At 37.5% G+C, this 15,633-nt stretch overlaps 1 protein-coding gene across 4 annotated transcripts in view; it reads right to left on the reverse strand.

Moving 5' to 3' along the window:
* The window catches only part of CFAP95 (cilia and flagella associated protein 95), a 96,242-nt gene that overhangs the window by 45,136 nt on the left and 35,473 nt on the right, over positions 1–15,633 (reverse strand). For 3 of the 4 annotated variants that reach the window (XM_039461426.2, XM_003935633.3, XM_039461425.2), the window contains exons 3-4: positions 14,212–14,330; positions 13,241–13,309 (exon numbers count right to left, since the gene is read on the reverse strand). In XM_039461426.2, the coding sequence (XP_039317360.1) occupies positions 13,241–13,309; positions 14,212–14,330 (188 nt within the window). The remainder of the gene's footprint in view (positions 1–13,240; positions 13,310–14,211; positions 14,331–15,633) is intronic. The other variant, XM_074394702.1, reaches the window with a different exon arrangement.

A 15,633-nucleotide genomic window follows, 5' to 3' on the forward strand; every position in this document is an offset into this window, starting at 1 on the left:
AGCTGTCATCACTGCAAATTCTTGCTCTATGAACCATACATGCCTCCCATAGGTCCCACTCCTCCCTGCCTTTTTTTTGTGAGAGTCCTGCTCTGTCTTTCAGGCTGAAGTGCAGGGGGTGATCTTGGCTCACTGCAACCTCCACCTCCCAGGTTCAAGCAATTCTAATGCCTCAGCCTCCTGAGTAGTTGGTATTACAGGTGCGTGCTACCATGCTGCCTAATTTTTGTATTTGTAGTAGAGATGGTGGTCTCGAACTCCTGGACTCAGGTGATCCTCCCACCTCAGCCTCCCAAAATGCTGGGATTACAGGTGTGAGCCACCACGCCTGGCCTCCCTGCCTTTTTTGTATATCCTTCCTCCTCTGCCTAGGGTGCCCTTCTCTCCTGTTGATCTGGCTGACTCCAACTTAGACTTTGTGACTCAGCTCAGGTGTCGCTTCTACCTGGAAGCCTTTCCTGACCTTCCAAATCTGAGTGCAGTGCTCCCTTGCATCGTGCTCACCCCTAGTGTGTTGTAGGATGTAGTTTGGCCCAATCACCAGTTATTCCAAATTCCGTTCTCTCTTGTCTTTCTCTGCTTAGAAGCTGAAAACAGTCATGTAGCCATGGGTGATGATGCCACAGTCCATAAAACAGATGTAGGATGAAGATCCTGGGGAGAGTTTCCTTTTACCTCTTTACTTTCTCACTTCTTTCTTTCTGGAACAGATTGGGGATTGGAGCCATAGCAGCCATCTTGAGATAGCAAGGATGAAAGCTACTTAGTAAGACTTGTAAAGAAGAAAGACAAAAAGATCCAAATTCTCAATGACATTGTTTAGGTGCCATACCAGTTTTGGACTCCCTGCCTTTATTTTTTATGCCCGGTGACCAAACAAATGTCTTAATTATTCAAGGTGCTATTAGTTAGGTTTCCTGTTACTTTCAGCCAATCATATTCTTTGGCTGATACACAAGTATTAATTGGTTGTTTTTCTGTTTCATACATTAGACAAATGAGCTGATGTCTTTTGTTTCTATATTCCCAATGTCTAACTCTTCTTAGTAAATAGTATGCACTCATTAAATGGTTATGTTGAAATAATTAACTCAGATATGTGGGACAAATGTAATTTCCTCAGGATTAATTTTTAAAATTAAAAAATTAAGAACATTTGAAAGAACAATATAAGATTTATATTTTAGGGTAATAAAATCTATGTAACTGTCAAATACAGAACCAAATAAAATGCAGATAGCTGCAAAGATTTCTGAAAGACTGGAAAGGCCACATTCCTGTCAAACCACCTCTGCAGCTCAAAGATACATAGTGCAGTACTCTTCACTGAGATCAACTGAAGACTTTGAGTTACAACTAATTATTTTCTGTGACAACTACATAAACTTTAAATATTATAAAAAGCAATACTAGTTATACTGGCTCATTAATATTAATATTAATATTAATATACATGGGACAAAAGAAAATGTCAGGCTTAAATATAAATTCCACAGCCCTGATAGTCAAAAAATCTTTGCCACTCACTTTGGGGTTTTTTTTCTTTTTTTAAAATAAAAACAGCATATGTTTAAAGTGCATGACATGATGTTTTGATCTATATTCACATATTAAATTGATTTTACTACAGTCAAGCTAATTAACATATCCATCTCCTCACACAGTTACCTTTTTTTTGTGATGAGAACACTTCAGATATATTTTCTTAGCAAATTTCAAGTATGTGATACATTATTGTCAACTATAATCTTCATGCTATACATTAGATCTCTAGAATGTATTCATCCTACATGACTGAAACTTTGTACCTTTTGATGAACATCTCTCTATTTCTCCCACCCCTCAGGTCCTGGCAACCACCAGTCTACTCTCAGTTTCTATAAATTCAACTTTTTAGATAAGTGAATCATGCAGTATTTTCCTTTCTGTGTCTGTATTTTACTTAGCATCATGTCCTTTAGGTTCATACACGTTGTCACAAATTGCAGGGTTTCCTCCTTTTTTTAAGGTAGAATAATACCCATCAACAGATACTTAGGTTGAGCCTGTAACTTGGCTATTGTGAATAATGCTGCAATGAATATGGGGGTACAGATATCTCTACAAGATACTGGTTTCATTTCTTCTGGATATTTCCCTGGAAGTATGACTGATAAATCATATTGCTGTTCTATTGTTTGTTTTTAAAAAACTTCTACACTTTTTTCCATAATGGCTGTACCATTTTACATACCCACCAACAGTGTTCATGGGTTGCAATTGCTCCATAGGCTTGCCAACACTTATCTTTTGTCTTTTTGATAATAGTCATCCCAATAGGCATGAGGTGACATCTCACTGTGGTTAAGTTTTATATTAGCCTGGTAATTAGTGATATTGAGCACCTGTTTAAATACCTAGTGGCCATTTGTATGTCTTGATTGGGAAAATGCCTATTTAAGTTCTTTGCTCATTTTATCAGGCTATTTTATTTTTACTATTAAGTTGTCTTAGTTCTCTGTATATTTTGGATATTAAGCTCTTATCAGATATATGCTTACAAATATTTTCTCCTCATCCATAGCTCGCCTTTTCATTTTTATTTTGTTGTTGTCATCATCATCATTGCTGTGTTTTTGGAGTTTCACTCACTCTGTAACCCAGGCTGGAGTGCAGTGGCATGATCTCAGTTCACTGCAACCTCCACCTCCCAGGTTCAAGCGATTCTGCTGCCTCAGCCTCCTGAGTAGCTGGGATTACAGGCATGAGCCACCATGCTCAGCTAATTTTTTAATTTTTAGTAGTGATGGGGTTTTACTACGTTGACGGGGCTGGTCTCAAACTCTTAGCCTCAAGTGATCCATCACCCTTGGCCTCCTGAAGTGCTGGGGCCACCATGCCTGGCCTCATTTTTGTTTCCTTTGCAGTGAAGAAGCTTTTTTTTTGTTTGATGTAGTCTCATTTGTTGTTTTGTTTTGTTGTTTGTTGTTTGTTTGTTTTTTGCTTTTGTGGCCTGTACCTTTGATGTCTGTCCAAAAAAATCATTTTTAAGACCAATGTCAAGATTTTTCTCCATGTTTTATTCTAGGAGTTTTATGGTTTCAGGTCTTATATTTAAATCTTCAATCCATTTTGAGTTGACTATTGTGCACATTGTTTTATTAGCTCATCAGTCCCCACAATTTGAACTGCTTGCATCTCTGATTAGAAATGGCAAAAACTATACCTATAGGCTTAATATTAGAAGAAATAACCAAATAAGCATGATATTAAGAGATATGAATGTTGTTTAAATTATCTATTGTTATGGCCTAAAAGTAGCTTAAAATAACAACCATTTTATTATCTCTGATTATTCTGTGGAATGATTAGCTCAGCTGGGTGGTTTTTCTGTTCTACATGATGTTAGTTAGAGCTACAGTTGTTTAGAGGTTTGACTGGGCTGGACAATCCAACACAGCTAATTCACAAGGCTGGAAGCTTGTTTTGTCTATTGTCTGGGGGCTTCACTGGAGCTGTCAAACACAATGCCTTGATTTTCCTCCATGTGGCTTCTCCATGGATCTTGGGCTTCTTACAGCTAGGATCCGAGAATCAGAAAGTAGAAACTGCTATTTTTCTTAACGTCTGTATTCAGAAGTTCCAGGATATCATTTCTGCCACATTCTATTAATCAAATCCAGTCACAAGGCCAGCCCGGGTGCAGAGGGCAAGCAAATAACCTCAACCTCTTTCTGGGAGCAGCAGCATGCATGTTCAGGGAGGGGACGAAGTGCTGGGGCCATCTCTGCAAACTAGTAACCACAAGATAAATCATATAAGCCTATCTTCATGTTAGTTTTAGGGACTCACTGAGTACACCCAAAACCACAAAGAAACCTGACTTTCCACTTGGTAAATATAACTTGAATGGCTACCATAATAAAGACTTCAAGGAAACAAAGGATGGTCTGAATCAGCCATCAGCCCATCAGGATGCCAAAACTTCAGCTCTAACAGGCACTATATCATGTGCATTCACATATATTTTCTTATCAAATTATTTGAATTACCATGCAAGTATAATGACAGACTAGGTTATTGTTACCTTCCATTAAAATATCCTTTGCCAAGGCACATAATCCAAAATCCAAACCAAACTGATCAGGACCTGAGTCACAACCGCAAATATTAACACCAAATATTCCACCTACTCGGTCATTTGGCTTTAACATACCTCAGCTAAGGAGGGATATCCTTATATGCAAGGATAATGCAAAGAAAAACCGCATTTAAGTTGACTCCGAAATTATTTCAGTAAACTTGCCAACTAGAAAGCCATCATCAGTCAGTACCAGTCAAGCCATCCATTCCAGGAAACCCAAGTTGGTGATACGCATTCAGGTAGGATCCCTGCCTCACAGGGCAAAAATGTCAAGCCAGGACCTAGCCATGTCTAAGGAAACAGGAGCCCAGGTAGTTTAAAAAGTGGAACATTTGATTCAAGAAATTTCAAAAGGGATGAATAACTTTTCACCAGTATTTCCTTTATAAGCTGAGTGCTTGTCATGGCTAATTTTATGTGTCAACATGACTGGGACAAAGGATGCCCAGATAGCAGGTAAAACATTACTTCTGTCTGTATCTGTCTATCTATTTTGCTAATCCAAAGTAGAATAGCATTTGAATCAGTGGACTGAGTAAAGAAGATTCGCCCTCACCAATGTAGATAGGCATCATCAAATTTGTGAAGGGCCTGAACAGAACAAAAAGAGGAAGGGTACATTTTCTCTCTTCTTGAGCTAGGACATCCATTTTCTCTTGCACTTGGACATCTGAGCTCCTAGTTATCTGGCATTTTGACCCTGGGATTTACACCAGCAGCCCCACTAGTTCTTGGGCCTTCAGAATTGAACCAGGAGTTACACCGCCATCACCCCTGGCTCTCAAGCTTTCAGACTAAGAGAATTGCACCACTGGCTTTCTCAGCCCTGCAGCTCACAAAAGGCAGATGGTAGGACTTCTCAGCTTCCATAACCATGTGAGCCCATAATAAATCCCCTCATATATATTATATTGGTTTTGTTTCTCTGAAGAATACTGATTAATACAATGCTCAATGTCTAGGCTGCCTAAATATAGCAAGTATTCTTTCCATGTTTACAGAGGTAAGTGATGTTCAGAAAACTTAAGCATATGCCAGAGGTCTCCTAGTTTGCCTGTTATTCAGAGAAGCAGCATAGAAGACTGGCTATGAGCTTTGGCATTAAGCTATCTCAGCTCGAATCCTGACTGTTATCCCTGGCCACCTGTGAGAGTTTGGACATGTTATTTACTTCTCTGTGCTTCTGTCCTTCCCATCACAGAATGTAGATAATGATGAAACCAATTCATAGAGGTTTTGTAGGGAGCAATGAGTTAGCATATATAAAACACTTAGACTAGTGCCTGGTACATAAGTCTTATGGTTAACTGTACTTAACCATGTAAGTGTTTGCTTTTATTAGTATTAGTATAAGCTACAGAAACCCAACTCAAACTTGATAAATAAAAATTAAAGGAAAACATCAGCTCCCATAAAAAGAATATCTTCAGAACTGTCTTTTTCCATACCACTGCTTAACTTCATTTATAAATAGATGCTCCCACAGAATCACGATATCCTCTGTAACTTGCAAACTGGAGCAGGAGAGGGGATCTTCCCCAGAACTCCAATTACAATACTCTGAATGGCCTGGCCTGGATCTTGTGCCCAACACTTGGGCTTGTAGGGAGGTAGAAATGGGGAACAGGGTCAGCCATCCATAACATGGCCTAGTCAGATTACACTGAATAGGTAAGAAGATGTTGTCCAAAAGAAAAAAGCTGGACAGACAAAAATGAAAGGTCCTACAATGAATAAGATGGAGAATCAAGAACTGAATTACAGTCTGTCTCACTCTCATGGCCTTTTACCACCCCACTCTCCTCTTTGAATTTTTTTGTTGTTATTCTCCTCCTCGACTGTATTAGATCTTTCTCACACTACTATAAAGAACTGTCCAAGACTAGGTAATTTTATAAAGAAAAGAGGTTTAATTGACTCACAGTTCATCACGGCTGGGGAGGCCTCAGGAAACTTACAATGATGGCAGAAAGCACCTCTTCACAGGGCAGCAGGAGAGAGAAGAGTAAGCAAAGGGGGAAAAGGCCCTTATAAAACCATCAGCTCTCATGAGAACTCACTTACTCTCAAGAGAACTGCACGGAAAAAACCACCCTCATGATCCAATTATCTCTACCCAGTCTCTGCCTTGACATGCAGGGATTATGGGGATTATAATTCAAAATGAGATTTGGGTAGGGGTACAAAGCCTAACCATATAATCAACACCATAGGACAACTTTTAAAACTTTTTTTCTTCTCAAAAAATGTTCAACAACTGGGTAGTATTTGAGCAGGAGACAAGCCACCATACAAATGCATAAATAGAAAAGAAAGTAAATGTCTCATACTGTACTTTGAGAAAAGGAAAAATCCTTCTTACTATTTACATCTAGTTCCTTTCCTCTGAAGAGTGCCAAAGGTTTTATAGATGCTAATGTCTGAGGGAGAGGAATAAAAGAGAAGAATTTAAACTGCAGCCCAGGCTTGCTACTGCTACTGTGAAGTGACCCCTCCATACACATATGGATAAGTGCTCTATCCCAACAATGAACATTTAACTACCTGAACTACTTCTGGGCCTCATTTAACTTGCCCATTTATGCAACTACAGATGCTTTTCTCCTAGAGCCATAAAATTTTAGAGCAGGAAAGGACTTTACAGATCATTTGGTTCAATCCCTTCATTTTCCAGATGGAAATAACTGGCATCCAGAGAGAGCTATTAGGCAGCACAAGGTCACGTAGCAGGTTTATTGGAGGCCCAGAAATAGAACCCAGGTTTCCTATCTTATTTTTCTCTACCACGTTCTTTCTGAAAAAAAGGAAACACACACACACAAACACACACACACACACACACATGCACACACACATGCACACACACACACATAATTTCCAAAAAGTGATCCCAAACACAATTAATTTCTTTCTTCTCCCATTATGTGGATCACATAATGGGATTTTGTATTGAAAGGTGGAAACAAGTCATTTATTATGAAATTTCAACAATATACACTAATCACTACTACCAGGAGGCAATGAAATTTCATAAAAACTACAAGGTGCAGTAGTTAGGGCTGACCTTGTATGAGGTCTACCTCGGGTGCTTCTCCATTCTCCAGTAGAAACTCAGTACTCCTGGGCTGTCCTCAAACTCACCCAGGGCCCCACAGACCTACTTCTCACACAGCAAATACCCTGTGCCTGAACTTGTTTTTCCCTATCAAAACAAAAACAAAAACAAAAACAACCGATTTCTGTGGACCATTATCCTGACCACATATGTTTATATATGTATATTTTTTCCTTTCTTTTTTTTTAAAGAGAAAAAAAGGGAAATCAAGCGAAACAGTGAAAATAGAGAAAGAACTCTAGTGTATATTTAAATGATATCTTAACATAAAATTCTATATATTAGTACATCTCCCTTTCAAAATTGGATCTGCTTGATACAGTTCTGGTTGTAGTTTGTTTTGTTGTTTCGGTTTCTGACTGCTTGTTTAGTGATCATAGACATAGCCCAGATATTTGTACTTGGAAAAACTTATTTCCTAGAATGAATTAGCTACAATCATCTGCTTCTATAGATAAATCATCAAATTATTTTGTATTAAATAATCAGATATACAGGGGCCTTTTGATAATTAGTGAATTTATTGTCCATGCCTCATAATGAGTACTTCCAAATTAAGTAAAGGTCACTTGAGAATGCTCAAGAATCAGGTAGGAAGGCAAATAAAAACTCTTAAGTTGACTTACTAACTATATTCATGTTCCCATCCACTTTTCCTATATGTCATAAAGGAAATGTGCCTCTCATTACTTTTCTATTCCTCTACTGTCTCTATCCATGCAGCATAAGTTATCCATATTAAAGACTCCCTACACATGCATCTGTATTAATAGTTTGACACAACATGGGCATTAAAGCTGTCTGAGAGGTCTTTGAGCCTCCTGGACTGTCACTCTGCCCATCACTGGCCAATGTCAATTCCTTGGAGACTCATTGATGGGAGATCAGCTCTCAAGGAAAAAAATTAACTCTAGACAAGCTCAATCCAGACTCAAAGTCTATAAATTTGGTATTTAAAGTTTAGGTCTTTGATATCACTTTAGTGTCATCCTAACTGTTCCCTATATTGCAATTTGTTTTTCATCTATCTCTTCCATCTGTGATGCACATGAAAGGAATTATTCACAGAGCCCTTTTCTTTAGTTAAGGTCAGGAGACAAGTTCTGGTGGGGTCAAACATTCTAGCTGTTCTGATTTTCAATGAGTTTCACTGAGTTGTTTGCTATCAACTTACGGAAGAAAGGTATTATGTCTCCTTTACATTGGCCCAAAATAAAGTAGGTGGGACATAGGTTGAGTTATGAGAAAAAGAGTCAGTCAAATGCCATTACAGCATAATGGACATTATCTAAAAAGAAAGAAGTGCATCAATCTAATGGCTCCTTAATAACAAAACTGTACCTTATTCTGATTTTTTCTCCCTTAGGAGGTAACCTAAAGCTTAAATTTGCCTTATGATTACAGCCTTTCTTTTATAAGTTGAAGCACATTTTGGTCCATTGAGCAAACTCATTCTTATTCATTGCCTTTTAAAGTTGACATTTAACTTTCACAGCTGTAGAGCTGGCAAGAAGCAAAAGATTATTTAATATTCAAGAGAGCAGATTCTAAAACATCACAGCATTCTACTGTATGAAACATTCTATAATTAGTATATATTAACTGAAAGAATTACATACGGAATTAGTGGACGCTGGTTGAAGATGTTTATGTATTTATTTCATTGCTAATACTCATGAATCAAATAAAACAAATGAGTAATTCTAGCAATTCAAACTAATTAGGGCTGATTTTCTAAAAGACTATATCTTCAAATGCATTTACCAAAAAGAATTGAGAACAACTTTTGGTTCTAAAGGCCTTGAACCCCTAAATCAAATAAGACAGGAATTAGCCAAACCCCCTTCTATTATAGTTTGCTGTTCAACATCTGAAATAATAACTCTATTAACTCAGGAGATAACTGTGGTGTATTTGCTGCAGGTTAGGCTCTCTGGTAGGCACTGGGGACTGGTTGTGGCAGTCTTTCCCTTCAGAGCATTGAATTTAGCAACAACAAGAAGAATGCAAATAATTGCAAGAAATATTAATACTGTTTGCATAAAAGAAGCACACAGTGCTGTGGGCACCCACAATGAGAGACCTAATCAAGTTATGGGGAGTGGGGTAGCAATAGGTATGGGAAGGTCATCCAGGGGAGGTGGCAGATCAAATGTGACTTGATAACATCAGAGTTAAGATGAACATAGAGTTTTGCTTCCCCCAAAAGCTCCACTAAAACCATAGTAAAGAGACTTCAGAAAAGGCTTTTTTTAAACCATAAGAATATGGAGAGCAGGAGAAGGGACATGAGAAACAAATTTGAGAAACTCAAGAGAAGATGTACAAGTGGTTCCTGACTCAGCAGAAAGCTGAATGAATCCTAAGTTAGCAAAGGCCTGTGGGGAGAGCTATCTGAAAAGTAGGTGATGCTCTAAAGCTCCTTCCCCTACTGTGGGGTAACTGCCCCTCTCCTCCCTTAGCAGAAAGCTAGAAATTTATTTATCTGTGGGGTAAGAAAGTCCTTAATCAAAAACACAATTCAATTCAGTGACCATGCATAATGCAGTATTCATATTGATGTCCCAGTCCAATTGCCTTGCTCACTCTAAGAACACAGGCACCAGCCCACTCTTCACTCTTCAGAAGGAGATTGAAGAGGCTTATCTGGGAATATGACTAGCCCTAGAGGAGAGTCTAAAATAGGTCATGCCAAATAATGATATTTCAGTCAACAATAGGCTGGACAGTATGTACTGTGAAGACGACATAAGGTTATAATGGAACTGAAAAATTTCTATTGACGTTGTTGCCTATGTAATATCATAGCACAATGCATTACTCACATATTTGTGGTAATGCTAGTATAAACAAGCCTACTGTGCTGCCAGCTATATAAAAGTGGAGCACATACGATTATGTACAGTATATAATAATAATAACAATCATAAACAACTGTTACTGGTTTGTGTACTTACTAAACTATACTTTTTATTTCTACTTTAGAGTATATTTCTTCTACTTATTTTTTTTAAATATTAACTTTAAAACAGTCTCAGGCAGGTCTTTAAGAAGATATTCCAGAAGAAGGCATTGTTGTCACAGGAGATGACAGCTCCGTGCCTGTTATTGTTCCTGAAGGCCTATCAGTAGCACAAGATGTGGAGGTGGAAGGCAGTGATACTGATGATCTTGACCCTGTGTAGGTCTAGGCTAAGATGTGTGACTGTGTCTTCATTTTTAAGAAAAAAAAACAAAGTTAAAAAAATTTGAAAGTTAAAAAAATTGTTTAATAAATTAATAATAAATAATAAAAAGTAGATGGGGATATAAAGAAAGACACATTTTATACAGTTATACAATGTGTTTGTATTTTAAGCTAAGTGTTGCTAAGAGTCTGAAAGTTAAAATAAAATAACTTGTAAAGCAAAAAAGATGCAATAAGCTAAGGTAAATTTCTTTTTGAAGAAAGAAAAATATTGTTGATGTATTTTGGATGTTTGACCTCTCCAGATCTCATACTGAAATGTGATCCCCATTGTTGGAGGTGGGGTCTGATGAGAGCTGTTTGGGTCATGGGGGTGGAACGTCATGAGTGGTTTGGTGCCCTTCTTGCAATAATGAGTTCACATGAGATCTAGTAGTTAAAAAGACCCTGGCACCTCCTCCCCTCTCTCTTGCTCCCTCTGTCACCATGTGACATTTCTGCCTCCCTTCACCTTCTGCCATGAGAAAAAGCTTCCTAAGGGCTCACCAGAAGCCAAGCAGATGCTGGTGCCATGCTTTTACAGCCTGCAGAACTGTGAGCCAAATAAACCTCTTTTCTTTATAAATTACCCAGTCTCAGGTATTCCTTTGTAGCACTGCAGAATGGACTAACACAATCGTTTTAGAAATTTAGTGTAGCCTAAGCATACAGTGTTTATAAAGTCTACAGCAGTGTTTAGTAATGTCCTAGACCTTCACATCTATAGACTCATCACTCACTTGCAGATTCACCAAGAACAACTTCCAATCTTGCAGGGTACATGCATGACATGTTCCCTATACAGGTGTACTATTTTTTATCTTTCATTCTGTATTTCTACTGTACATTTTTATGTTTAGATAAATAAATACTTACCACTGTGTTATAATTGCCTACACTGTTCAGTACAGTAACATGCTGTACAGGTTTATAGCCTAGGAGCAATAGATTTTACCATGTAGCCTCAGTGTCTAGTAGGCTAGACCATCTAGTTTTCTGTAAGTACACTCTATGATGTTCACACAATGATGAAATCACCTAACAACATATTTCTCGGAACACATCTCTGACATTATGCAATGCATGACTGTACTGGTACTAGGGCTTCTTTGAAATAATGACCCACCTAGACTCCTCCAGGTAAGCTCCAAAGCAGCAAGCCTCAGTCACAGGCTCAGAGGTCTACCTCTTAATCATGAGCAGAGGATTCATTAGCAAGTGCCTGAGGAAAATGTCTCTAGCATGGTAGATGGATACCATACAGACAAATAAAAAAAACAGAAACAAAACACATTTTGGAGAAAATACAGAGTATGCATGGGGAAGAAAATAATTTTTAAAGCTATTATTAAAACTTTCATTAACATCTTCAGATAGAAAAGAGAAGATACTGCAGTCATGAAACAAAAAAAAATCCTATTAAAACAGAAGGATTCTGAAAACAAAAAGATAACTCAATGGTAGGGCTGAAGAAACAGAGAGGAAAGTAGATAGTAAAGAACAAAAAGAAAAGTGGAGAAAAGACAAGTAAGTTTTAGGATCAGGACAAGAAACCCAATATTCAAATAAAGGATTTCCAAAAGAGAGAACAGAGACAACACAATAAGTGAAGAATAAAATAATTCAAGACAATTTCCCTTGATATGAGTTTATAAACTGAAAGGTTCACTGTGTCCAGCATGGAATTTAGTACGTATGCATCAGTTACTGCTCTACTTGTTTGATGGATATTAACTTGCTTAATCTTCACAACAACCCTATAATGCACAATGCAATCCTTAGAATTTTGTCATGCTTTTGAGTGTATTTTCACGTCATTTATCTATACATAATGAAAGTTTGTCTTTGGAAAGATGAGTAGATAAGAATTTGTTGTTTTGTAGTAAGAATTCATATTTTCCCACCAAAATAAACTTATTTCTTATATCAGTATAAGTAGTCTCTTGCTGTACAGTCAATTCTCTGTTCATAGTAATGTTCTATGAAGTTGTTGCAAACACTGAATTAGCAGATATTGAACCATTGATCTTAGGGGAAATACAGGGTTAGGTTCCTGCAAGACTCTGGTCACATTTTCACCAATTGAGCAATATAAAACTTTGTTTTTGCCTGTTTCTGCTTAAAAACATCTTATTTAGTACATGTTTTTGATTACCTTTGAACTTATGACCAACAACACTACAACTCATAACTGAATCAAGCTTGTCTAACACGTGTTTTCTTTGAAAAGTACATCACAGCCTTCTTGCTCTAAGGAACATGGCAGCACTTCAGCACCATGCTTGAGGGATGTTTTAAACAAGATGACCAACAAAAAGCAAAAGAATTTGAAAAAACATGTCACTAAATAGACTGTGAAAAGAACACGTTTATAGAATGAGAGCTGAAACAAGAAGGCAGGGCATTACCCTGTTCAACCTCAGGGTATGGTGCACATCTGGTGCCTTAACATTTTTACCACTCTGCGTATGTCCACAAATGATCATGACAGAACCATGAGTATTGACTTGTGAGATACAAATAGGTAAATTTTACAGAGGAGAAAAATTTACAAATACAGGATCTGTAAATAATGAGGATTAAGTGTTTCATTATTATTGTTATTAATATTATGCATATTAATGGAGAAAATATTTGGTAAAAGGAAAGTCTAAGATGTCACATAAAGAGCACTTTGTTGACCTTGGCACACCCTCTCATACCTTGCCCCTGCAAACAAACCTTCTGAATCAATGAACATTTTTTATACAGTTGTGGCAGTTTAGGGACTACTAACATTTTGCTCCAGTCTGGTGGATGTCTAGGCAAGACAGCTCCAAAACCTATGGGAGGCAATCTGGTGACCCTAAAACAAGATAACACTTTTTAGAAAATTTGTTAGACTGTAATGCATAAACTTTCAAAGCCATGTAAAACTAATTTAGGGTTCGATTTTTATGATGATTACTTTTTAAAGAGTTTTCATGTTTGCAACTTTTATGAAATTTGTAAAACAAAACATCCTGGCAAGTTAATGGAAATTTTAGCATTTTTGTCATCATTTTGACTGCATTTTTCAGTAAGTACAGTATAAGACAAAGGCTATGTGCCATACACTTCCATGGGGAGGCACTGTGCCAGGTTGCAGGATGACAGCTATGACTAGGAAAGAGTTTCTATCCTCAAACAACTCTCTATTCCTGAGGAAATGCCTTCATATAAATAACTAGAATGCAAGTCCAACTGTCATGTAGGACATAAAATACTCAGAGGACAAAAATAGAAAAGCAATTAGTTTTGATTAATAGCAGCTTACCTAATTCTTCCTGCAGGTCAGGTAATATTTCTATGCACACTTTGTATTTCATTTCATCTAAATTTCAGAACAACCCTACAAAGCAGATGCTTTTGTAATTCCCATTTTACAAGTGAACAAACTGGGTTATAAACACCAAATAACTTTTACAGTAAATTGTAGAGCTGGGGGTCAAACCTGGATAGTCAGAACCCTGGGCCAGAAAAAAAAAACATATAAAGATAAAATGACATTTCAGCTGGGCCCAGAACAAGTAGAAAGTTGACTGGTAAACAGCTGAGGAAAAGAAATTGCCAAACAGAGAGGACAGCATGAGCAGAAAGCATGGAAGCTTAAGACAAATGTGCTTGCTGTGTTCCTTCAGTGTGGACCTGGGGTCACTATACATTTTTGCTACTTAAACAAGTTCTTTTCTGCATGTCCATGTTCTATAAGTAAAGTATTAAGAATACCTTTCAATAATCCCAGCACTCACTGTTTCCTCATTCAACAGGGCCTTACTCTTCATTTCAGCCAATTTTGTGTTTAAACATACTTGTGACAACTTTTCATGTGTTTCTGATATCCAAACCTGGAAACAAAGAAGTCACATATAAGAAAATAAATTATCAGGCCGGGTGCGGTGGCTCACGCCTGTAATCCCAGCACTTTGGGAGGCCGAGGCGGGTGGATCACGAGGTCAAGAGATCGAGACCATCCTGGTCAACACGGTGAAACCCTGTCTCTACTAAAAATACAAAAATTAGCTGGGCATGGTGGCACGTGTCTGTAATCCCAGTTACTCAGGAGGCTGAGGCAGGAGAATTGCCTGAACCCAGGAGGCAGAGGTTGCGGTGAGCCGAGATGGCGCCATTGTACTCCAGCCTGGGTAACAAGAGCGAAACTCCGTCTCAAAAAAAAAAAAGAAAAGAAATTATCACTAAAATTAGTTGGTTACTAAAATATGTTTTTATTGAAGTACATTCTGATATTAATTGTTGACTCTAGTTGACATTAAAAATAAGTAATATCTCACAGCTGTCAAGTATTTCAGCATAAATATCTAAAAATAGCAATTACTGTAGGCCGTTGGGAAATAAAAACCAAATTGGTTGTTTCTATGAAATAGAAAGAACTGCATTCAATTAAATATACTAACTCTACCTACTTTCTACTTCCTTCTTTGTCCTTCTCAGGGTTGGTATATTTTAAATACCCTGAGTAAGAAAATGTTTGCAGCAATTACTTCATAAATCACAAAACTTCAGATATCATCATTATCATTGTTATCATTATTATTCATTCTCTATCATAGAGCATAATTCAATTAATTATTAAGCAATTATTTCTCTGAGAAAAAACCTGCAAACTGTACGATGTATTCAAACCAATTGCAGAAGCATCAAGGTTAGCACCACGGAGATCTTAGGAACAAAAATGGATGAAAGGGATTCAATATTTTCTCCATACAAAACTCTAGAAGATCATGAAGTTGGAGGTTTAGAGCCAAGAACCAGAACTCATCACCAAGAAAATCCATTACTTTCTCTGAAAGACTAGATTCCCCAAGACATTTATGAAGCCTCAGAACACATTAATACTAGATTTTCTGTTTTTAAAAAGAGAGACCACTCTTAAGGAAACCAGAGCCTTCAACTGCAAGAGTATCATGGCTATACTCAGACACTTTGGGTCCACTTTGCTTTAGTAATAAGGCTCTGCTGTAACTGGGAGTCTTAATTAAAACCATTTTGATTAAGTCTCTGGTGCAGATCCTTGACTTCTCAGAGCACTGCTCTCTAAGACCTCAAACTCTTGAATTACTATCCTCCCAGACAAATTTTTAAACTCTGATCATGTACCCTTAGCTCAACCTCTCTTCTTAGACGTTCAAG

The sequence above is a fragment of the Saimiri boliviensis genome, chromosome 2 (assembly GCF_048565385.1).
Source record: "Saimiri boliviensis isolate mSaiBol1 chromosome 2, mSaiBol1.pri, whole genome shotgun sequence".
Classification (NCBI taxonomy): domain Eukaryota; kingdom Metazoa; phylum Chordata; class Mammalia; order Primates; family Cebidae; genus Saimiri; species Saimiri boliviensis.